General features: G+C 42.4%; 1 protein-coding gene across 2 annotated transcripts in view; it reads right to left on the minus strand.

Annotated features, from left to right (window-relative positions):
• Nucleotides 1-24505, minus strand: part of INTS1 (integrator complex subunit 1) — a 226165-nt gene that overhangs the window by 128983 nt on the left and 72677 nt on the right. For both annotated transcript variants that reach the window (XM_077449122.1, XM_077449121.1), the window contains 9 exons: nt 21515-21592; nt 19440-19597; nt 18525-18621; nt 14409-14500; nt 14262-14322; nt 5025-5222; nt 4660-4789; nt 3187-3366; nt 109-258 (listed from right to left, as the gene is read on the minus strand). In XM_077449122.1, coding sequence (XP_077305248.1) covers nt 109-258; nt 3187-3366; nt 4660-4789; nt 5025-5222; nt 14262-14322; nt 14409-14500; nt 18525-18621; nt 19440-19597; nt 21515-21592 — 1144 coding nt within the window. The remainder of the gene's footprint in view (nt 1-108; nt 259-3186; nt 3367-4659; nt 4790-5024; nt 5223-14261; nt 14323-14408; nt 14501-18524; nt 18622-19439; nt 19598-21514; nt 21593-24505) is intronic.

A 24505-nucleotide genomic window follows, 5' to 3' on the forward strand; every position in this document is an offset into this window, starting at 1 on the left:
GGGGAACCAAAAATATACATGTGAGCTGATCTAGACAATTTTCAATGTGGTCAACTATATGTTAATGGTTTTGTAACACAGAATGAAAACAATGTAAACCACACTCACCTTCATGGCCAAGACTCGAGAAGAAACCTGAGGTGAGCTGAGACGTCGAAGAAAATAGTCCAAAACCTCACAGGTTGTTTGCTCATCTGCTTTTGGGCCTAGAAGCAAATCTTGAAGCCGGCTGAGAAGTTGCCTCTGTTTTTGCTGCCTCTGCAGGAAATCAGAATTGTGTTTAAAAAATTGCCTGGACTATCCCCTAGCAAACCAGATTAAAAATTGAAAACGAATATCTGCTGGACAATGAGTTATGAAATCTGGAAGCTATGGAACAACACACATTTAAGATTAAATACACTGTTTTAAGTGAAACCTGTTACAATGTTTTGTACAAAGCATCACAGCTCTGCTGCACAGTAAATCTGTGATTGCACTACTGCATGGCTGAAAATCGTGTTTGCACTACACAGATTGTAAAAAGGCACAACCGTTTATTACAATAATGAGTAACAAGGAATTTGTAGAAACCTGAGTAAAACCTTTATTATGGAGCTTGCAATCCCGTGAAGACTAGGGGCAGTAAGCTTACATGCAAATACAATTGCTACTGCACAGTGCATTCCATCATTAGGAAAGGAACCAGGATATATGCATGTGCACGTATGAACAAAAACATGCAAACATTTATACTTGTGTATGTTATTTATCACAGCTATTTTGACCGTTGTTTTTCAAATTTAAAGAATCATGGAAAATCAATCTACTATCAGGCACTCAGCCAGGATCATGGAGGTGAGAACTTCAACTTAAAGCAAAGTTCCGGCGAAAAAAAATAAATACATTTTAATTGATCCTATCATTATTACTAATACAATTCAAAAACTAGTATACAATGTTCATTATGTATTTATCAAAAATATAAATTTCTTACTGAATACTTGCTGCCGCCTGTTGTGGCTGTTGCCATCATGATTGTAGGTATGTGAAGCCCAATCGAAATCTCTTCCTGGATTAGTTTTGGAGAGGTGCATGTTGAGTAACCAGCATGCACCTCTCAATCTCGCACATGCGTAATTCACCGGCCATGGAGCACAGGCGAGGGAGGAAGGGACGAGGAGCTCGGCGGACCAGGAAGTGGCAGATTAGCAACTACATAGCAACAGGGCGATTCTGGCAAGCATAAAAAAAATGTTTTCTTCCAAATGTTTTTTTTTAGGTTTAGAGGAGAAAAAAAATTTCAGGGTGGAATTCCGCTTTAAGCAACATTTTTCCTGGTCTGGTAAAGAAATGCCTCAGAATGTACTAAGGCCTTGTTCACAATTGCTAAAAATACTGACGCTGAACAAACACGCATATAGCGTTAATGTGTATTTTTGGAGGCATTCAACGTGCTTTTAATGCACATTAAAACACTCACAAAATGCCTTGTGCACATTTGACGTGCATTAAAGGAGAGTTAGAAACACAAATATTTTATGTCATGTTACTATTGACTTGAATGGAAGGTGTTGAGATGCTTTAACGCCTTCCAAACTCGACATGTAGCTTCATTTTTAATAATTTGAACAGCTCCGTGTGCTGTCCATATGATCAGTTACAGACTGCTTTACTAGGCGTTTGAGAATCGTTAAAAAAAATGTACCTCAAATGCCTGCTTTTAATGCCAGTGTTAACAGGGCCTAAGACATACATCAAAAATACAATAACATATTTTTCATCCAGTGCATGCAAAAGATTGCTGTTTTTGATAAGAGGTAAATGCAAAAAATTCTGTAGCCTGAAATTAAAATGCTTCATTACCAGTACCAATCTTTGTCATTAGCTATTACAGTTGTGTGTTATTCATATTCTCTGAAAAATGGCCTAAGAAATCATAAGTTCTACCAGGGTATGTAAACTTATGTGCACAACTGTATAATTTAAACAAAATAATGCATATTATGTGTGCAATTTGTACACCTGGCTCTAATGATTTTTGTTTATAACTAGTTTCATATTAAGACAATTCACTAAATATACAAACTCATTTCAACTTTCTAATGCAGCATTCTTTAGAGCCACTTTTAGATGCAGAGTTAGAGCTGTCTTCCTACACTGTGTGCACCAACTGAAACACACAGCCCCATAGCCTACGATAGCAAGCCACTCCCCTGATTAAACCTCCTCCTCCAAGCTAACAGACAAACTGGAGACCATGCTGAACACTGTCAACACTCTCCTGTGAAGGCAGGAAGGACCAGGAAGCAGAAATTAGAGAGCAGGAGCCAGCAGCCTTGAAAGCTACAAATGTTGGCATAGGAATTTTAATAGTTTACTGGGAAATGGTTATTCTATTGTGCTTAAAGTGTTAAACTAAAAATGGTAACAGTTTATTACTACTAAGTGTATTAAATCCTGGTCCAGGACCCACCCGGCCCATGAATAGACAAAGGAGCAGCAAAAGAAACTTTAGGACACATCTCAGCTCTCCCCTCCTGTAAGCATGTTCATAATATTAGACTGACAACTGTGCTAATCATAGAGCCCTGATTTGTTCCTAACATGTAAACTTGCTTTCAGCTTTAATACCAATAAAATATATAATGAATGAAAAAAAATCTGTGAACATTGTGCATGGTAGTTAGTACAAATATTTATTGTGTTTTGTTAGAGTGATATCACATTCCACCAAGATTACAGTGGAAGTCCATGCAAAATCTAAAATCCCTGCATCTATAGACACCAGGGATCTAACACTAAACCTCTCTATCCCTGTAAAGAATAAATGAGTTTAAATACCTTTTTGGAAGCCGTTCTGACTCACTCCGACCAGATCTCCAGCGGCGGAAGCTCTGCAGAGGACACGGACGACAACGGCTCTGAAATGAATGGAAAGTGACATCACCCATAAAGTTACTATGGGGCTGCTGTTGTCCTCCGTCTCCTCTGCACCTGCCTACACAGTAAAGCTGTGGCTGACAGCTCAGCGTGGGATCCGGACAGGTCAGATCGGCTTCCAAAAGGGTATGTATACTTATTATTTTCTTTACAGGAATAGAGAGGTTAGTGTTAGATCACTGGTGTCTTTAGATCCAGGAATTTTAGATTTTACATGGACTTCCAGTTTGACCAAATTAAGTGGCACAAAAAAGCAAAACATACCTGGTGTTTTTTAGCTTTTTGTTCCTTGCTCTCATTTTCCTCATCATCTTCACCTGTTCCTGATTCATCAGCAGCATCATGCAAAAGAAACTCACACAGACACGGCACAGGTAACACATCCAAAGACCCCTCACTGGACTGGACCAGGTCTGCCAACCAGGGCATTGATTGAGAGGATGCCTAAAAAATAAATGATTCTCCTGTAGTCACCATGCAATCCTTTTCTCATTGAAGGACACAGCATTACACTCTTTTCTACATTTATTGGACATGGTTTCCCTCATTAGCAGGGACTAGTGAGCAGAGTCCTGCCAACTACCAATCCACAGTCCAATGAGACTGCCTCAGTGGCAGTAAAGGCAATCTCACTGGGCAGGTGATGGATCTTAGGTATGAAATCAGAGATAAATTAGGCCCCAGCAACTAAATAAAACCAAAACAGAGAGTGTCACAGAAGAGGCTTTCTAAGCTAATAAAAGTAATAGCAGACTTTAACATTCAGAAAATAGAGTACAGGTTCATTGGGGCAGTTCTTCCCTACCTAATTTGGGGGAATGGGGGAATGGGCGAATGAAATGCACTATTTGCTAAGAATGAAAGGAGATGTTGGTCTGTGGGTGGGGGGGGTATCTTTCCGAGTTATTTTTATTTCTTCTTTCTTTCCCTTCATTTTTTTTCCTCTTGTGACTGAATCTAGGTGTACCACCATCATATGGAATGATCTCTTGGAAAATAGAACTTATAAATTGATAACATATGTTAGTAGTTGTATTTATCATTAGTAGAATAATGGTTTATATTGGCTGTATAATTTGTGATTTGTAATTAAAGAGATTTTGGGGAAAACATGCTGAAAAATGTAATAAAAACCAGAACATTAAAAAAAATAAACAGTTCCCAGAGGAGGCAATGCATTTTACAAGTTGAAAGGTGGCTTAAAATGAACCTCCTACTTCCTTTAAACCTAAGAACATCTGAATGTATAGTTGCTAAGCCTGCAGAGCTGCCCAATACCCCCTTGAAATCCAGTGAGTTTTAACACTAAATATATTCATTTTTTTAAGTCATGCTTGGCGCTATTCCCTGCCACCTCTAGTTTCACCGATCAATAGTGATGCAAGCAGGGTAGGAGGGGGAGAGGCCAAGGGTGACCTCAGGACCTGAAATCACTAACTGAATATTAGTACGGTATTACTGAAGCGCTACAGTTCCTGGGAACCATTAAAAAGTCATGTGACCGACAATCTCATTAAACATATTTAGCTGTGTGCAGTTTAGCAAACAGATGTACCAATATCTCAAAGAATTATACTTGAATTGCTTATATACCTTGATAACAATTTGCATAATACAACTATTTATGCTTTGTTGATTACAAAATGTTCAATTTGCAGAAATTACACACTCATTTGGTAATTCATTCAATATGGATGTCAAAAGTTATTTTGAGCTAAGCACTATAAGTAAACATACCTGTCTCTGGATGATATTGAGCAAAAAGTCAGGATTTCGGCTGCGACAAAGCAGATGTCCTAACCGTAATGACTGATTTAATGATTTTATTTGTTCTATGGCATTAGGCGGAGGACGTCGAGGAGGACCCCTAAAACATGGAATGAACATAAATCAGTAAATAGTTTAGTCTGCTTTTCACCTTTTATTTGGTTCAGTAAAATGTTTCCTTGTACTGGTGTTGGGACAGTCAGTGAGCAATATGTCTAACTCAAAAACAAAAAGCGGACTATACTAACGCAAAGATGAGGAAAATATAGGTGGAATATAAACTATAGGTCAGCCAGTAAATGCAGTGAAAATCCCTTTGCAATGTATAGACATACTGTGGATCCAAGCTCGTCAGCTGAGATAACAGCAGGCTGTTACTCTCTGTAATGGTTTGCTTGGTGGAAGCTGCGGCCAGGTGACTCTCAAATGCCAGAATTTCCTGCTTCTCACGCTGGGAAATTTGTAGCTCTCTGTTGATAATTTCTGTCCTAGTCTCTTCATCCGTCACTGTACATGGTGGATATGAGAAATTACTGAGGAAAGTAGAAAAAGATATTATATTTTTGTGATCAGTAGTGATAAACATGTGAAAAAAAAAAAAATATATATATATATATATATATATATATATATATATATATATATGATACGTCTACAATGTTTCCAGAAACATAATGGTCTACTTCCTTTAAAGGGTTAGAGAGCACAGGAGAGAAATAACTGTGAATTAAAGGAAACCTTTGTGTGAATCAAAACAGCAAAGCTAACGGACAGCAGCTAGCTCAGGTACCAGGGATGAGAGTTACAATTAAAGAGGAACTGCAGTCTGCTCACATAATTTATAATAAAAACATCTTTGCCATTCTGAATGAAGCTTCCCTCCAAACACTTTGCATATTATTTTATATATACAGTAATACCTCATGGTTTGAGTGTTTCGCAATTAGAGTTATTTTTTTAAAATCCGGACTCAGTTTGCGAGCGTCGTTTTGCAAGACGAACAGAATTCAAGCCTCTGGAGTGTGCAGTAACCGCATTTGGGCAGAGGTGCGGGGGCGCAGGTGACCCAGGCACATTAAGAAAAACATGGTTCTAGAGTGTCTGAGAGTGCATCCGAGCAGTCTCCAAGTGTTTCCGAGTCTCCCCCCCCCCTCTGGCCACATGAGGTGCTGCATACAATAGCAGTCACAACAAATTATCTGAGTTTCCATTGTTTCCTATGGTGAAACTCGCTTTGATATACCAATGCTTTGGAACACAACCCTTCTTCTGGAACAAATTATTCTCCTAATCCAAGGTACCACTGTAATGTGATTCTGTATTTGCCAAATATGCTGCAGAAATCTCCCTCCACCAAGTCTGGCTGCAGCTATTTTAACTGTGGGCAGCTGAAGCTGCTGCCAGTTTACTTACTGGAGTTACACAGGCACACCTCCAGCTCTGCAGCTCTTATTTGCCCTCTTATGATTTATCCCCCCTCTCTTCCTGGCAAACTCTCATAAAAGTGCGAGAGAGTACAGTGTATGATGTCATAAGCTTAGGCCAGTGATGGAGAACCTTGGCAACCCAGATGTTTTGGAACTACATTTCCCATGATGCTCATACACTCTGCAGTGTAGTTGAGCATCATGGGAAATGTAGTTCCAAAACATCTGAGGTGCCAAGGTTCACCATCACTGGCCTAGGCTAATGACCAGACAAGAAACAGGAAGTGGGCTGTATAAGGTATTTACTGGCAGTAAAAAAAATGTTTTACTACCCAAAGTTAAAACAACAAGGTCAGAAGATTTAATAGATGGAAATTTGATAAAATGACTGAAGGTCTTCTTTAACCTACATAACTGCGTCAGCAGGATTTTGGGCAACACACCCTCCTGTCATATAACTGTCCGGTACAAACATATTTTCAGAAAACTACAGAGGCTGCTACTGGAGCCTGAGAACAGATCAACCGTATTTTCAAAGGCTGTTAAAAAAAAAAAAAAAAAAAAAAGAAGGATTTTTTGCACTCACCATAAAATCCTTTCCTCTGTAATTCACCGACCGACACAGCTCCTCTCTTAGCCATTGGTTGTTAGGCTCATCACTAGGAGAATACTAGGCATTAGTTGTTATCCAACACCCAGAACTCTTTTGTTCTGCCCAGGGGGTGGTCCCTTGGGCAACAACCCTCCACCCTACCATGCAGTCATCAGTACGTCAACAAGCAGTATAACGTAAAGAGAAAAGGGAGGGGTGGGTGCTGTGTCGGTCTGTGAATTACAGAGAAAAGGATTTTACGGTGAGTACAAAAAATCCTATTTGCTCTTATATTCACCGACCGACACAGCTCCTCTCTTCTTCCTCGCCATTGGGACGTCCTCAAACAGTGCCAAACGAGGGGTGGGAAAACAGCATAGAACCTTCATCCACCATGGCAAGTGGGAACTAGTGAAACTTTACCACAAAAAAAACAACAGTGCATGGAGAAAACCACCACAAAACCAGGGTACCCTCAACAGGCGTGACTACCCACAACTGCACCAAAAACTGAAGAATGTAATGCAACAGCGCATTAACCTAGCGGTACTGCTTTTTTATCGAAAAACTAAAAATATATTGCATATTCAATTGCAACTATACGGCCGCCTGCAAAACTTTGCAGCCAAAACAGGCATCAGCCGATGCACTGACCTCTACCTTGTAGAACTTGGTAAACGTGTGGGCAGACGACCAGGTCGCCGCTTTACACACCTGAGTGACAGACGCTTGGTGTCAGAAGGCCCAAGATGTTCTGATTGCCCTTGTGGAGTGGGCCGTAACCGGAAAGGGGGGCACCTGCCCCTTCAAGGCGTAGGCTTGCACTACAATCTGTCTGATCCACCTGGAAATGGTGGCCGACGAGACCGCCATGCCTTTCATTGGACCAGCTACCGAAACAAACAGTGAGTCTGACTTCCGAAAGGGAGCAGTGGCAGACAAATATACCTTAAGAGCCCGAACTACGTCCAGAGCGTAAAGGGCCACTTCCTTAGGGTGTTTCGGCTTAGGACACAGAGATGGTAACACAATTTCCTCATTGATATGAAAAGCCGAGACCACTTTCGGCAGAAATAACGGTTGCGGATGCACCACCACCTTATTCTTGTGGATAACCAGATAAGGCGACTTGCAGGACAAGGCCGCCAGTTCCGAAACCCTCCTGGCCGATGTGATGGCCACTAGAAAGACCACTTACTGGGACAGAGTCAACAGGGGAATCTCCTAGATATTTTCAAACTGAGGTTTTTGAGGAGCTGATAACGCCAGGTTCAGATCCCACAGGGGTAACGGTGGACGCACCGGAAGGACTACATGTCGCACCCCCTGAACAAAGGTACTCACTTATGAGTGAGACGCCAGCGGTCACTGAAAAAAGACAGCCAAGGCTTATATTTGTCCCTTAAAGGGATTGTAAAGTAAATTTTTTTTTTTTTTTTTTAAATAACAAACATGTTACAGTGCCTTGCGAAAGTATTCGGCCCCCTTGAACTTTACAACCTTTTGCCACATTTCAGGCTTCAAACATAAAGATATAAAATTTTTATTTTTTGTGAAGAATCACCAACAATTGTGAAGTGGAATGAAATCTATTGGATTTTTTAAACTTTTTTAACTAATAAAAAAATGAAAAGTGGGGCGTGCAAAATTATTCGGCCCCCTTGAGTTAATACTTTGTAGAGCCACCTTTTGCTACGATTACAGCTGCAAGTCGCTTGGGGTATGTCTCTATCAGTTTTGCACATCGAGAGATGGAAATACTTGCCCATTCTTCCTTGCAAAACAGCTCGAGCTCAGTGAGGTTTGGATGGAGAGCGTTTGTGAACAGCAGTTTCAGCTCTTTCCAAAGATTTTCGAATGGATTCAAGTCTGGACTTTGACTTGGCCATTCTAACACCTGGATACGTTTATTTGTGAACCATTCCTTTGTAGATTTTGCTGTATGTTTGGGATCATTGTCTTGTTGGAAGATAAATCTCTGTCCCAGTTTCAGGTCTTTTGCAGATTCCAACAGGTTTTCATCCAGAATGGTCCTGTATTTGGCTGCATCCATCTTCCCCTCAATGTTAACCATCTTCCCTGTCCCTGCTGAAGAAAAGCAGGCCCAAACCATGATGCTGCCACCACCATGTTTGACAGTGGGGATGGTGTGTTGAGGGTGATGAGCTGTGTTGCTTTTACGCCAAACATATCGTTTTGCATTGTGGGCAAAAAGTTTGATTTTGGTTTTATCTGACCAGAGCACCTTCTTCCACATGTTTGGTGTGTCTCCCAGGTGGCTTCTGGCAAACTTTAGACAAGACTTTTTATGGATATCTTTGAGAAATGGCTTTCTTCTTGCCACTCTTCCATAAAGGCCAGATTTGCGCATTGTTGTCCTATGGACAGACTCTCCCACCTCAGCCGTAGTTCTCTGCAGTTCATCCAGAGTGATCATGGGCCTCTTGGCTGCATCTCTGATCAGTCTTCTCCTTGTCTGAGCTGAAAATTTAGAGGGACGGCCAGGTCTTGGTAGATTTGCAGTGGTCTGATACTCCTTCCATTTCAAAATGATCGCTTGCACAGTGCTCCTTGGGATGTTTAAAGCTTGGGAAATCTTTTTGTATCCAAATCCGGCTTTAAACTTCTCCACAACAGTATTACGGACCTGCCTGGTGTGTTCCTTGGTCTTCATGATGCTCTCTGCGCTTTCAACAGAACCCTGAGACTATCACAGAGCAGGTACATTTATACAGAGACTTGATTACACACAGGTGGATTCTATTTATCACCATCAGTCATTTAGGACAACATTGGATCATTCAGAGATCCTCGCTGAACTTCTGGAGTGAGTTTGCTGCACTGAAAGTAAAGGGGGCCGAATAATTTTGCACGCACCACTTTTCAGTTTTTTATTTGCTAAAAAAGTTTAAAATATCCAATAGATTTCAATCCACTTCAAAATTGTGTCCCACTTGTTGGTGATTCTTCACAAAAAATAAAATGTTATATCTTTATGTTTGAAGCCTGAAATGTGGCAAAAGGTTGAAAAGTTCAAGAGGGCCGAATACTTTCGCAAGGCACTGTATACTTACCTCCACTGTGCAGCTCGTTTTGCACAGAGTGGCCCCGAACCTGCTCTTCTGGGGTCCCTCGGCGGCTGTCTCGGCTTCCTCCCGCAGGTACTTCTCACGTTCATGCGAGCTCCCTCGCATGGCGAGAAGCACCTGCGTGCACGCTCCCGTGATACAGCCGGCGGCTATAGCCGCTCGCTGTATCACACGGCCCCGCCCCCCGGCGCTCTACGTCAGTGCTTGTGATTGACAGCAGTGTGAGCCAATGGCTGCACTGCTTTCCATCCATCCACTCCAGCCAATCAGCGGGCAGGCTGAGCGGTGAAGAGGACGGCGGGGGTGAGCGCGGGATTTTCGAGGGGTCAGGTAAGTAAAACGGGGGGGCTGGAGGCGCAGGCAGTGTCAGATGTTTTTTCACCTTAATGCATAGAATGCATTAAGGTGAAAAAACCTTTACCTTTACAACCCCTTTAATGGTGCTTAATGCCAATTACTGGTTTTCTCCTTGCTGAAGAAACGGCAGGATCTTGGATATAGAAAAGGAGCGTGGATGCCATCCTTTCTCCTCACACATGGAGATGTAAGCCTGCCAGGTACAATGATATATCTTCAGAGAAGATGACTTCTGTGCCCTCAACATAGTTGAGGAACTGCGTTCTGTAGGACTCGGTGATCCCAACACCTGGCTCTCAATAGCCATGCCATTAAAGCCAGCGATGGTGGTAAAGCAGGATGGAGAATCGGACCTTGAGACAGAAGGTCCTCTCGTAACGGCAGTCCCCATGGGGCGTCCGCCACCAGGCGCACTAGTTCTGCGTACCAAGGACGCTGAGGCCAATCTGGGGCGACCAGAATCACTGGGATCCCCTCAACTTCCACTCTGCGGAGCAGATGTGGCAACAGTTTCAGTGGAGGAAAGGCGTAGATCAGCTGGTACTGATCCCACAGAGCCACCAGCGCATCTGACGCGTCGGCCCACGGATCTTTTGTCCTGGACACGAATCTCGGCACCTTCCGATTGAGACGCTCGATGGCCGGACTGGGGAGCCTACAAGGATAAGATTATCCAGCCTGTCACCCAGCCGACTGTTGATAGCAGATCGCAAGATCTATCATCTTGTGAAAAAAGTCACGCTTCTGCAGAAAAAAGCACGGACCGATGGGCCCACAGGGTTCCTAGGTCCTTCTCCTTCACTAGACAAAATACAAACTGATGACTGCATGGCAGGCTGGAGGGATGTTGCCCAAGGGACTGCCCCCTGGGTGAAACTAAAGAGTTCTGAGTGTTGCATAACAACTAATGCCTAGTATTCTCCTAGTGGTGGGCATAACAACCAATGGCTAAGAGAGGAGCTGTGTCGGTCGGTGAAAATAAGAGAAATAAGGATACTGACAGTTTACATTAAAATGGAAGTTTGGGATATACTGTATATAAAAAAAAAAAAAAACAAAAAAAAAAAACGATGCACTTACCTGCATGCTGCAGCATTGGTGTGACAATGTAGCTGTCCCACACCGGCTCTAAGACCAAGAACTGAGCAATCACATGAGTGTCAGTCACTGATCTCTCTGCGCTGCTCCTGGTGTGCTCACTGGGCACCATGCTATAGAGGGGAGGACTTGACTGGCTCCAGCTTTTAGCCACATGCTAAAAGCTGGAGCCAGCTGTCAATCAAGCAACCAGGTGGATCTCAGTAACACTGTCGGGAACCTTTCCGAGACTGGTGCAGCTCGGACCCATTGTCAGATAGCAGGCAATAAGCTGACTCTGGAACACAGGAGAACAAAGGTACTACTGTGACCATTAATAGAGGCAACAGCCAAAAAACTTTGGCCATACTTCTCTTTTAGGCCTAGTGTTTTAAGTTTTGCTGAAACACACTACAGTCCATTTAACATGGTTTCCTATGGGTCACGTTAACATCTTTGCATTTTATGGAAAGGGCCAGGGACCAGCAGGTTGCATTTTTGGTTCCATAGACTTCAGTGGATCAAAAACGTGTATTTAAAAAATGCAAAATGCACCTGGAATATGCAACATGCATAGGTGTGAACTAGGCCTTAAGAAGAAAAATCTTAAACTACTCATACAGATTTAATTTTCTCTTCTTCAGAGTACCCTAGCAGTGACTGCATCTGACACAGGCTACAGTATGTTTGGCCAATCATTTTTCACCTTTTGCGGAGCTGGGTGATGCTAACAGGGATAAACCATGGCTTGATCTCTGGCCAATTCAACAGGAATTTGTCAAAATTAAAGTCGAACATGGCCAGCTTAACTAAAAAAAAAAATGGCCGCCAATATGAAAGTTATAGCCCCCCAGCAGCTAAACATTTTTATGTTTGAGCCAAGTGGTGTACCTTTAATACAAGTGTCATTTGTTAGGATTTTTTTTGTCCTTTGGTGTGAATCTCTAAACACATGAAATGTAGACTGACCCTAAGCCTAATGTTCCCTTACACCAGTGATTCTCCGTGCCCTAGGGTTCTTCCAGAGGTTGCTAGGGGTCCCTTCAACATTGGGCAATTTCAGCCTCTCAGATAAGTTCTCATTCACACCATTGATCATTTTAGATATCTGTAAGGAGGTAATTCTTCCCAATGACCACAAGTGTAAGGACCATTCTTCCCACTGACCATCATACTAATGTATCATGAGTTGTAGATTTTTAATTTTTAGCAGGGGTTTCCAGAGACCAGAGAACTATTTCAAGGGTTCCTCTGTGTTGAAAAGGTTGAGAAAGCCTGCCTTAGACCCTCCATCCAGTTAACGCAAAAACTAAAGTATCATCTGTAATATGGGGCTACTAATTGTCACTTAATTGTCGTGGAGCTGAGAGAACGGCCCTTTAAAGTGCCCAGACAATGGGCATAATTTACATATTCTAACAAGCAGTAAAAGAGCTTTTAAACAAACCATCTATTTCTAGTTGCTTTTAAAGCATACCTTCCATGACAAATGGAAGGTGTGCTTTTGCTAGCCCCCTGGCCCAACCACAAATGGCTTTATAATGCCATTTATAAGCATTCCCAGCCTTCAACTTTTCAGAAAGTATGGGTAATATCACTATGGTGGTTATTTATGAAAGGCAAATCCACTTTGCACTGCAAGTGCACTTAGAAGTGCAGTCGCTCTAAATATAAGGGGTAGATCTGAAATGAGGGGAAGCTCTGCTGATTATCACCCGATCATGTGCAAGCTAAAATGCTGTTTTTTATTTTCCTTGCATGTCCCCCCCCCCCCCTGGATCTACAGCAACTTTACTTCCAAGTGCACTTGCAGTGCAAAGTGGATTTGCCTTTAGTAAATAACCCCCTGTGTCTCTTAAGCTCAAAAATACTCTTGCAATGGGCTAAATGTATTCTCATAAGATTTCAAGCTTACAGCTCTTCCAGGAGGCAGGCATAAAAAAAAGACTTTAGGCTGCTTTCACACTGGGGCAGCGGGTCCGTCAGCAGTAAAGCACTGCTAGTCTTAGCGACACTTTACCGTTGTTTAAGCAGCACTTTTGGCTACTAGTGGGGCGCTTTTAACCCCTGCTAGCAGCTGAAGAAGGGGTTAAAAGGGCCCGTATTGCATTGCTTTTCAGGTGCTTAGGAAGCGCTACCTATTCATTCCAATAGGCAGGGGTGGTGTAAGAGCACTGTATACAGCGCTTCCACAACGCCTCAAAGATGCTTCTTGCAGGACTTTTTTCCGGTCCCGCAAGCGCACTGCCTCAGTGTGAAAGCACTTAGGCTTTCACACTGGGGAGGCATTAGAAGCAGTTTACAGGTGCTATTTTTATTGCTAAAATTCCCGGAAAACTGCCTCAGTGTAAAAGGGGCCTTATATTTGCCATGGAAGGACTGCTTTAGGCTAGGTTCACACCTGTGTGGCTGTGCGGGGCGAGGTTTGCACGGATATGAGAGTCTATTAATTTTAATGGACTGCCATGTCCTACAACACGCAGGAAAGAAGTGTCCCTGCATTATTTTTTAAAACAAAAGCCTCCACGGTAACTTACGTTCCCAGTACAGTTGCGATTTCCAGTGCGGGCGGCGTGCCAGTAGGATTAATGGCACCCGTCCGTGGGTTCCCACATTTCTCTGTGTGGGTGATTGTGGCTGCTGGTATTTGTGTGGGTCCCGCAGCAGCACCACAGTTATGAACCTAGTCTAAATGTGAAAGATCACAATAAGAATCTAGAGATGGATTTCAGTGTGATTCTAACAGCTTTAAAACCCCTATATTTACATTAGAGGACTGACAAGCTGCTAAGATCTGCTCTAGAAAAACAAAGTACAGTATCTGTGTTATGAACTTCAAAAATGTATTGCTTTACAATGCTTATAGATAGAGAGATAAATGAAGACTTGTTCTAATGTACTTTTACTGCTTGTTCAGAACATGTAAATGCTTGACTCAGAGACAGGTTCACCTTGTATGAGGTACAGCAATGTCACAATGAGCATAATCACAATAGTTTTTAACCTTCCTTATATAAACCCAGAACTTACTTTGTCATGACCATTTCCATAAGCATCTTTAATGTTGGATATTCTTCCCATGCAGCTAACCCTGGCAAAACATAAAACATATTACTTCATTTCTATCTTGCCTTTAGTTTATCAATACAACCCTTACAACAAAATAAAAATACCTACCAATATTCTCTGGGTTAAAAGCAGCTACGACGAGGAGGAGAGGCCATGCTTTCCAGTACAGTGTCGAAATGGCAAGATTAGGAGGCTGATACCTGTTCTCCAAAAGGAAAGTTACTCAGTGAATATATATATATATATATATATATATATATATATATATATATATATATATATATATATATACACACACACACACACATACTGTGCCTTGCAAAAGTATCCACCCCCCTTTGGCTTTTTACTTGTTTTGTTACATTGCAGCCTTTAGTTCAATGCTTTGTTTAATCTGAATTATATGTGATAGATCAGAACACAATAGTCTAAGTTGGTGAAGTCAAATTAGAAAAATATATGCATAAAACTAGTTTTCAGAAATAAACTCATAATTGGCATGTGCGTATGTATTCATCCCCCCTTTGTTATGAAGCCCATAAAAAGCTCTGGTGCAACCAATTAACTTCAGAAGTCACATAATTAGTGAACTGATGTCCACCTGTGTGCAATCTAAGTGTCACATGATCTGTAATTACATATACACACCTTTTTGAAAGGCCCCAGAGGCCGCAACACCTAAGCAAGAGGAACGACTAACCAAACACTGCCATGAAGACCAAGGAACTCTCCAAACAAGTAAAGGACAATGTTGTTGAAAAGTACAAGTCAGGGATAGGTTTAAAAAAAAATATCCAAATCTTTGATGTTCGCTAGGAGCACCATCAAATCTATCATAACCAAATGAAAAGAATATGGCACAACAGCAAACCTGCCATGAGACAGCCGCACACCAAAATTCACAGACCAGGCAAGGAGGGCATTAATCAGAGAGGCAGCACAGAGATGGAAGGTAACCCTGGAGGACCTGCAGAGTTCTACAGCAGAGACTGGAGTATCTGTACATAGGACGACAAAAACCTATACGCTCCTCAGAGTTGGGTTTTATCGCAGAGTGGCCAGAAGAAAACCATTACTTTCAGCAAAAACCAAAATGGCGCGTTTTGAGTTTGCAAAAAGGCATGTGGAAGACTCCCAAAATGTATGGAGGAAGGTGCTCTGGTCTGATGAGACTAAAATAGAACTTTTTGGCCATTAAAGAAAACGCTATGTCTGGCGCAAACCCAACACATCACATCACCAAAAGAACACCATTCCCACAGTTAAACATGGTAGTGGCACCATCATGCTGCGGGGATGTTTTTCAGCAGTCGGGACAGGGAAACTGGTCAGGGTTGAGGGAAAGATGGATGGCGCTAAATACAGGGATATTCTTGAGCAAAACCTGTACCACTCTGTGTGTGATTTGAGGCTAGGATGGAGGTTCACCTTCCAGCAGGACAATGACCCCAAACACACTGCTAAAGCAACACTTGTGTGGTTTAAAGGAAAACATGTAAATGTGTTGGAATGGCCTAATCAAAGCCCAGACCTCAATCCAATAGAAAATCTGTGGTCAGACAAAGATTGCTGTTCACAAGCGTGAACCATCCAACTTGAAGGAGTTGTAGCAGTTTTGCAAGGAGGAATGGGCAAAAATCCCAGTGGTAAGATGTGGCAAGCTCATATAGACTTATCCAAAGAAACTTGGAGCTGTGATAGCCGCAAAAGGTGGCTCTACAAAGTATTGACTTTAGGGGGGTGAATAGTTATGCACATTGACTTTTTCTGTTATTTTGTCCTATTTGCCGTTTGCTTCACAATTAAAAAAAATAAAAATCTTCAAAGTTGTGGGCATGTTCTGTAGATTAAATGATGCAAATCCTCAAACAATCCATGTTAATTCCAGGTTTAGAGGCAACAAAACACAAAAAATGCCAAGGGGATGAATACATTTGCAAAGCACTGTACATACATATAATATACATACATACATACACACACACCGAACTCCAGGCAAACTAAATATACAGATGAAATGCGTCTAAAGGGAGCTGCTTTACTTGAGAATAGAATTGGATTGGATTGGATTTTTGTCCATCCTGTCTGGCAGGGCAAGAGACCTGATTTTCCACTGCTGCAGTTCATTAAAACCTACGGGTCTCCTCCCCACTCCTTTCCTGTGACTGGACAGTAAAAGAAGAAGCAACAGATTCATGAGCTTCTCTATCACTCTGCTCTCTCTTAAAACCACAAGGCTCCTAGCGCTGTAGTAGAACGGATTCCTTGAGCTGTTTTTCCCTTACCTGGTCTGAGCTCAGCTGTACTGAGATGGCAGGAAGCTATCAAATCAAATTCAGGTCCTTACACTACGTGCAATAAACCATACATTTAAGGATGTATTAATGAATACAAAGCTGCATTAATTTCTGTATTATAAATGTGCCTGGAGTTCAACTTTAACTATGCTGTGCTTCAAGTGACTGGCCCAGAAAGAAAAATTCAAAACCATAATGTCTCTACTATTGTACTAATGTAGCACCCACCACCTTTAGGTGGGTGCTAACAGGTAAGAGTTAGGTAAAATTGCCAGTGCCTTACCCTTTTGTTTAGGCCTGGTTGTTAATTTGGTTTGGGAGGAGTAATAGAATAGAGGGGGGTTTGACCACCTGTACTCTGCCCTGGAAAAAATCTTCCTTGCTTCCCTTAAAGTGGACCTTCCGCTCATCGGAATCCTCCCCCCCCCCTCCGGCGCCACAATTGGCACCTTTCAGGGGGGAGGGGGGTGCAGGTACCTGTACAGTACAGGTATCTGCACCCACTTCCGGGATAGCTCTCTGCGGAAAGGGGCGTAGATTACGCCCCTTTCCGAAAGTCCCCCACTGCCTGCTGGGAAACACACAGATCCCAGAGGCAGCGGGTCCATCCTTATTGCGCAGCGCGACTCGCGCATGCGCAGTAGGGAACCCGGAAATGAAGCCGAAAGGCTCCACTTCCTGATTCCCGTACCCAAGATGGCGGCGGCAGCACTCGAGAGACGATCTAGAGATCGGCTTCGGGTGCCGACATCGCGGGCGCGCTGGACAGGTAAGTGTCACTATTTTAAAAGTCAGCAGCTGCAGTATTTGTAGCTGCTGGCTTTTTAAAAAAAAAAAAATGCTCCCGGCGGACTCCCGCTTTAAGAAATATTCTGGAAAGAAGGTGGTCTGGGGACTGGAGTGCAGGCAGTGTATATGGCCCTGGCCCAATCATTAATTTGTATTGGCAGGGGCGGGACTGATATATATACTGAGATCACATGTTTCCTGGAGAGGATGGGAAGAAACTGAGTCCAGAGAAGCAGCCAAAATGTGACTCTAAGGCGCAGGCTTGAAGGCCTGGGGTTTTAGAGGCCCCAGTGCTGGAGAGCAGGAACCAAAACCTGAAGGCCTGGGGTTTCAGAGGTCCCAGTACTGGATGGTTCAAGCACACGAGTCATCCAAGAAACCCTGGGGAAGTAAACCAGGCATCCCAGCTGGGATGGTTCTATTCACAAGAAGCGGGAAGTAGCTGCAAAGAGGATGGAGTAGACCGGGGTGTTATCTGGACTTTTCTGAACTGGCTTGGGGAGGATCGCAGGAGGCAAGATGGGCAGCTGAGGCCTGGGACTTCCAGCATCCAATTACCAAGGTGCTTCTTCAGAGGGGCATCGGTCAGTTTGTTAAGGGAAAGGGTCTTAGCTACTCAGAAGAAGGAGGCAGCTCATATTTCCCACTATCACCATCACACCTGGATTGCAGCAAGACGAATAAAAGTTTATTTGTTCAACCTTTATTGACTGTGTCTGTTGTGAATCATGCGGGGTGGAAGAACGGAGGTATGTTAGCAGTACTGTATGAACTAACCAGCAGCTCCCAAGGGAGTAGTGCGCTACACTATTATCCAGCATCCTATTATTCACTCTCCCTCTCTTTCTTAACTGTGTTGTCATGTCAAACAGGTAGACAGGAGCATACTATATTTTGGTACAACAATGTTTATTTCTCCGTAGTTGCAAAAATGTTTTAAGGTATAAAACATAGGAGAATGGACATAGATTCCAGAAATATACCATATATGTAGAATTATTTTTTTCTGCTTGAAGCTTTATTTATTTTACTGGCAGTGGGCTACAAATATGCTGGATCGCCTGTTATTCTGCAAGTGCAGTCTAGGTTCAGTTAGTGTAGTATGATGGTAAAAAAAAAAAAAAAATACACGACTTACCCTGGAGGAAGCTGAATGTTTTCAGGATGGTGATATGTGCAAAGATTTAATACGGCATCAAGCAGCTGAATCCTTTCAATTCGGAGGACCTCCAAATCTATAAAGAATTAAGAAAGTGCTAACTTTCAGCTAATTTGACAAACAAGAAATCAGACATAAAATTCTGGTTTAAAAAGAAAGAATTTTATTTAAGTATGCATTTTTAACTTTAAAAAACAACTGTCGCTCTCAGCCTCCCCCCAATCTCCAAATTCCTTTGTTTTTGTTGTTGTGATCCAAATTCTGGTTAGAGGGTGGCTACGTTTGTTCTCCATTGTCCCACTGTATGCAAGAACGTAGCCACGCTATTTTGTTTGCTCCCAAGATGGTCTATGTGAGCAACACACATGACTGCAATGAACATGCACTGCTTGTTCCAAACAGAAGTGAGAAGGAAAAAGAGGATCGGAAGGTCACAAAGAATATTACATGGAGGCAAAAATCACAAGATTACAGGACCAGTCACCCCTTCATTTTGAGAAGGGCTTTAGTAATGGGCTTGATGGCCTTTTTGGGCCAAACTCTGTGCTTAAAGAAAGGGCAGAACTTTGATTTTAAAGTTAAAGCCAGGGAATAATGTGAAGGTGCTCTAGGTTTAGAAGAGCTAGGAAAAGAGAGGGGTTTTGCCATTTTTCCCTGAGAAAGCAAAACTTTCCCAGCTGTAACCAGGTGAGTATTTCCGTGAAATACTCATACCAAAATACCAACATTTTCAGAAAGTAGAGTTGGTCTTTAAACCCAAACAAAAATAAACTCACAATATCCACAAAAGAATGTCCATGCCATTCATATACCATTTCTAATCTATTTTGATGTGTAAGAGGTCACCATCACACTGCCCCAGGTCCTGAAACACTTGCAATGCAGACTACTTACCATCGGCTTGGACAGCTGCTGCCCTTTTTACCAGGTGGTCAGCAAGCTCCATGGCATCTGCTGGGCCGAGAGGAAGTTCACGAGAGAGGCCAATGACAAGGATACGCATTAATGTATCTTCCAGAAGGGGCACTTCCGAGCACAGGCGAAGAAAAAAACTTGTTGAAGAGAAAGATACTGAGTAAGCTAGTAGCATAAAAGAGCAATAGCATAAATGTATAGGAATATGAAAAACTGCTCTTTAGAGCTTACAATCTAAAAGTAACATTGTAGGTTTTCTGAAATCAGGGACACTGCAGAATAAAAATATAGTGTCAATTTTTTTTACATCATATGCTATTTGTAAAACTGTTTTATCAAACGCATATTTTCAGTAAAAATAGACACAATACCATACAAACATTTTTGTAAAATATAAAAGAATGAGTTGCAGTGCGTATATAGGTTCCAAACATGTCAAGTCTTAAAGTACAAGTATAGGCAAAAAAAGATTTATTCATAATGGATAGAATAAGGGAGGGTCATAACCCCTGTCAGATTTTTTTTTTCTGCCATCTGTGTCCTATTCCAGAGATTTCAATTCACTTCCTGTCCCATAGCCAAACAGCAAGTGAGGAAATTTCTGCAAATTAAGGGAATTCCTTGGGGACCCCCCAGGTCACCAGAACTAGTGTCCCCAATGGAAGATTTCCCTGCTATTGCTTTTCTCTGGAACAACCCAAAATTTGGGATTTGCTTTTACTTTCACTTTCAATGATAACTGTAAACACGACAAATTGAGAGGGTGAATCTCCCTAGCGGGAGCACAGATAGCACAAGAACAATCATAGCTGCAGTTCAGCCGCTTGATCGTTCTTACAGGGGGCGGGAGGGTACGTTCCCCCCTTCCTGCCTCCCTCAGGTGTTTCTACTGGCTCACCTGTGCAACCGGCGAGTGGGAGAACAAATCGGTCGCTGACGGAAGTTGAGCATAGAGATTTCTCATAACAAGATGGTCCCCAGTCATCTCTATGACCCTCAGAGGCCTGGGCGCGGCACTATGACGTCACGTCCGGGCTGGCGGAAGTAAACAATGCCAGGGACACAACTGGAAAGGCTGAGAAAGTTAAAAAAAAAATTTTATCTCAGCCTTTCCTGCCTGGAGGAGAGATGTGGGGTCTTATAAACCTCACATCTCTCCATAAAGAGCACCTGCCATGCACTATTTCTATTACAAGGGATGTTTACATTCCTTATAATAGGAATAAAAGTGACCAACAAAAAGTATAAAAAAAAAATAAAAAGTAAAATAAAGAATAAAAAAGCCCAATTCTAGCTCCTCTAACTCTAAACAGGTAAACTGTAAAAAAAAAAAAAATTAAAGCATCCTCTATTGATATTTTTAAGTACCAAAGTATGGACAACAGTGAGCCATGGCATTTGAATTACTACTCTCACTCTGACGTTTGCTGCAATATCTCACATATTTGGTGCAATAGCAGTTCACATTTGCGCACCCTGAGAACATGTTTGCATTTGTGGGTGTGTGCAGGGCAATAGGGGTTACGTTAAAAAATGTTTTTTGGTTATTGTTTTTAATACATTTTATTATTAACTTTATTCATTTTTTATTTAACTTTATTGCTATCACAAGGGGTTAACAACCCCCCACTAATATTCATTGGGCAGGTGACAGGTACTCTTTATGGAGACAATGGAGGTCTATTAGACCCATGGCATCTAAACGAGCACATATAAAGATAGCTCTGTAACCGGAAGTGACAAAATCGCCATCTAGCCCAGCTTCATTCACTAGAGAGGTCGAGAAATAAATGCCCTCGGACATGGGCCCAGGCTCTCGGTTAGAGTGGGAGAGCTCAGGAACCACAGAGGGAGAGTGCTGGAGGGAGCTGGCTGAAGAACACAAGCACAAGTTTATGGTATGTCCAAAAAGTTGACGTAGTTAAAAAGAAAATTAATGGAGTTACATTAGTCTTTGACCCATAGTGATCCAGTCACAATCTCCCATGCCAATATTTAAAGCCACAACAGCTTGCGTTCTATTATTTAATGGATATCTATATGAGTAGTCATACTTGCGGTCACTTTCTGGTGGCCAGTTGTCCCACTTGTAGTATGTTTCTGGCTGTTCGGTAAACAGGACTTTGTGCAAACTGTGGAATGATAAAAAGAGGACAAAAAAAAGTAAAACAAATGCATGTACTTTAAATACTATAAATCACACATTTAAAGCCAAAATCTGAAACAAAAAAAGTATTTTTGAGTTTATTGAAAAAGAAAAATAAACACCATGTATTTTTCAAATGCAAATAGTGTAAACACTTTAATTTCAGCTTCTTGAAATTCCCTGTACAGCAGCACTCTGCTGTGTGCCCTATCAAGAGCACTCCAAACACATGTGCTGACAAAGAAACCTGCTATCAACAGAGTAGAGAGATAGCCTGACTAGTCTGCCGATACTCCTTTAGCCCAGGTTCACACTGACAGTGGAAATGAAATCATGCGAGTTCAGCTGAACTTGGGAATCGGTGCGGCGCCACAAAGTTGGCGTCGCACAAATTCAGATGGTGCCATTGCCGGCAATAGCCGCCGATTTGGCATGCGCTTTGACATGTCAAAATGCTGCAATGTGAACCAGGGCTTACTGTCCCACTATAAGCTGAGGCAGGAAATTAACCTAGTTGTGTTGCTTAAGACCCCTTTTCACACATGCGGACTGTTTGTCCGTTTTGCATCTATCCGTTGACTGATAAAAACAGACATCAATGCATCTCTATGGAAAAAATAATTTAAATGGATGATTATACGTTTGCATTTGCTTCCATCAACATCCATTTTTTGGAACGGATCAAAGCCCTATTTTTCTTTGATTAAAATAGTGGATCGGATGAAAAAGGGTTAAACGGTCCATTTTGCATGAAAAAAAGGCTCTGGGACTACTGAAGAATGTAAAAACTGATGAAAAACTGATGAAAACATCACCTGTTTTTTCTTTGGGAAAAATATGAATGAACTGCTGAAATGAACGGTCCACATGTGTGAAAGGGGCCTTACTGATAGATAGTTAGATAGAGAGATAGAGAGAGACAGACACACATCCAAAAAGTTAGGCACTCACAGGGTCTCGCAGCAGATAAAATTCAAAGCGGGCCCTTCTATTGTGAATATTTTAACCACTTCGCGCCCACGCTATAGCCAAAAGACAGCTGCAGCGCAGACGCTATCTGGAGAGAGGCCGTCCATTTGTGGGCACTGATTGTCACAGATTGGGCATAATTTACACGTGGATGGCCATGGGGTACATACATGGCCATCCACATGTTGGCCCCTTTCCTGGTGGTCCTGGTGGTCCAGTGTGGGCATCTGAGGGGGAGCTGCGCTGATTGACCCCCCGTCAGGCTCTCCTCTACTCACACCTGTCAGACGCGAGTAAGGAAAAGCCAATCAACGGCTTTTCCTGTTGACATGGTGATCAGCCGTGATTGGACACGGCTGATCACGTGGTAAAGAGCCTCTGTCTTCACCAAGATCGGTGTAGCAGTGTGTTAGACTGACACACCGCACCACCGATCGCCAAGATGCGCGCCCCCACCATCGCACGAAGGCTATTATCCTGAAGGACGTCATATGACGCCCAGTCAGGATAACTGAACCACCTCCCAGCCATCATTTTGCTATAGGCCAGGCGGGAAGTGGTTAATTTCTGTGTATCACCTGAGCCCAGTCACTTTACTGGGTATATGTAAGAACTTACAACCATTTGCCGGGAATATACGTCGGCACAATGGCAGCGGTGGGCAAATGGGCATACCTGTACGTCCCCTTTGAACCACGGGGCTAGCGGGCGCGCACGCCTGCCGTGTACTGCGTGACCGTGCCCAGCAGACTCAATGTCCGCCGGTCTCCCAGCGATCGTGTCACAGAGACACAGAACGGGGAAGTGCCTATGTAAACAAGGCATTTCCCCGTTCTGTCTTGTGACATGACAGAGATCATTGCTCCATGTTATCGGGACCAGTTAGAACACCTCCCTAGGACACACTTAACCCCTTGACCGCCCCCTAGTGTTTAACCCCTTCCCTGCCAGTGTCATTTACACAGTAATAAGTGCATTTTTATAGCACTGATTGCTATATAATTGACAATGGTCCCAAAATAGTGATAAAAGTGTCCGCCATAATGTCGCAGTCATGATACAAATCGCAGATCGGCGCCATTACTAATAAATAAAAAAAAATAATAAAATGCCATGAAACTATCCCCTATTTTGCAGATGCTATAACTTTTGCGCAAACCAATCGATATACGCTTACTGCAATTTTGTATACCAAAAATATGTAGAATACATAGCAGCCTAAACTGAGAAAAACATTTTTCTTTTATATACTTTTGGGGGATAATTATTATAGAAAAAGTATTGCTTTTTTTTTTTTTCAAAATTGTCTTTTCTTTTGTTTTTTATAGCGCAAAAAATAAAAACTGCAGAGGTGATCAAATACCACTAAAAGAAAGCTCTATTTGTGGGGGGGGGGGAAATGTCTGGGTGCGTTGCGTGACCGCGCAATTGTCAGTTAAAGCGATGCAGTGCCGAATCGCAAAAAGTGTTTTGAAAGGGGCTTAAAATCTTCCAGGGCTGAAGCGGTTAATGTATTTATCAAGTGACTGAAAAATACATTAAAATCGTAGTAAAGTCAGCTTTGTAATTTTTACCTACAGGTAAGCCTATACTATATGTAAAATGAATAGTTCCTAAACGTGCACCATTTAAAAGATATTCACACTGGATGCAGCCGATGACGTCATAAGCGCATGCACTCTGAAGGTCTCACATACCGTGCATGCGCGGGGTGACGTCAGCACGGCTCCAGCTACTCATACAGCTGGTGCCCCCAAGGAAGACTGGGGAAAGATGGAAGCCCTGTCAGCAGTGACAACAGGCCGCTGGAGGGCTTTTAGCTAAGGCAAGTATTTCATAATGGGCTAGTATGCGATGCATACTAGCACGTTGAAAAATTGCCTTACAACTTTTTTTTTCTTTTTAACTGCTACGGTTAACTACCACTTTA

The sequence above is a fragment of the Lithobates pipiens genome, unplaced genomic scaffold (genome assembly GCF_037356315.1).
Source record: "Lithobates pipiens isolate NorthernLeopardFrog02 unplaced genomic scaffold, aLitPip1_a1.2 Scaffold_22, whole genome shotgun sequence".
Taxonomy (NCBI): Eukaryota; Metazoa; Chordata; class Amphibia; order Anura; family Ranidae; genus Lithobates; species Lithobates pipiens.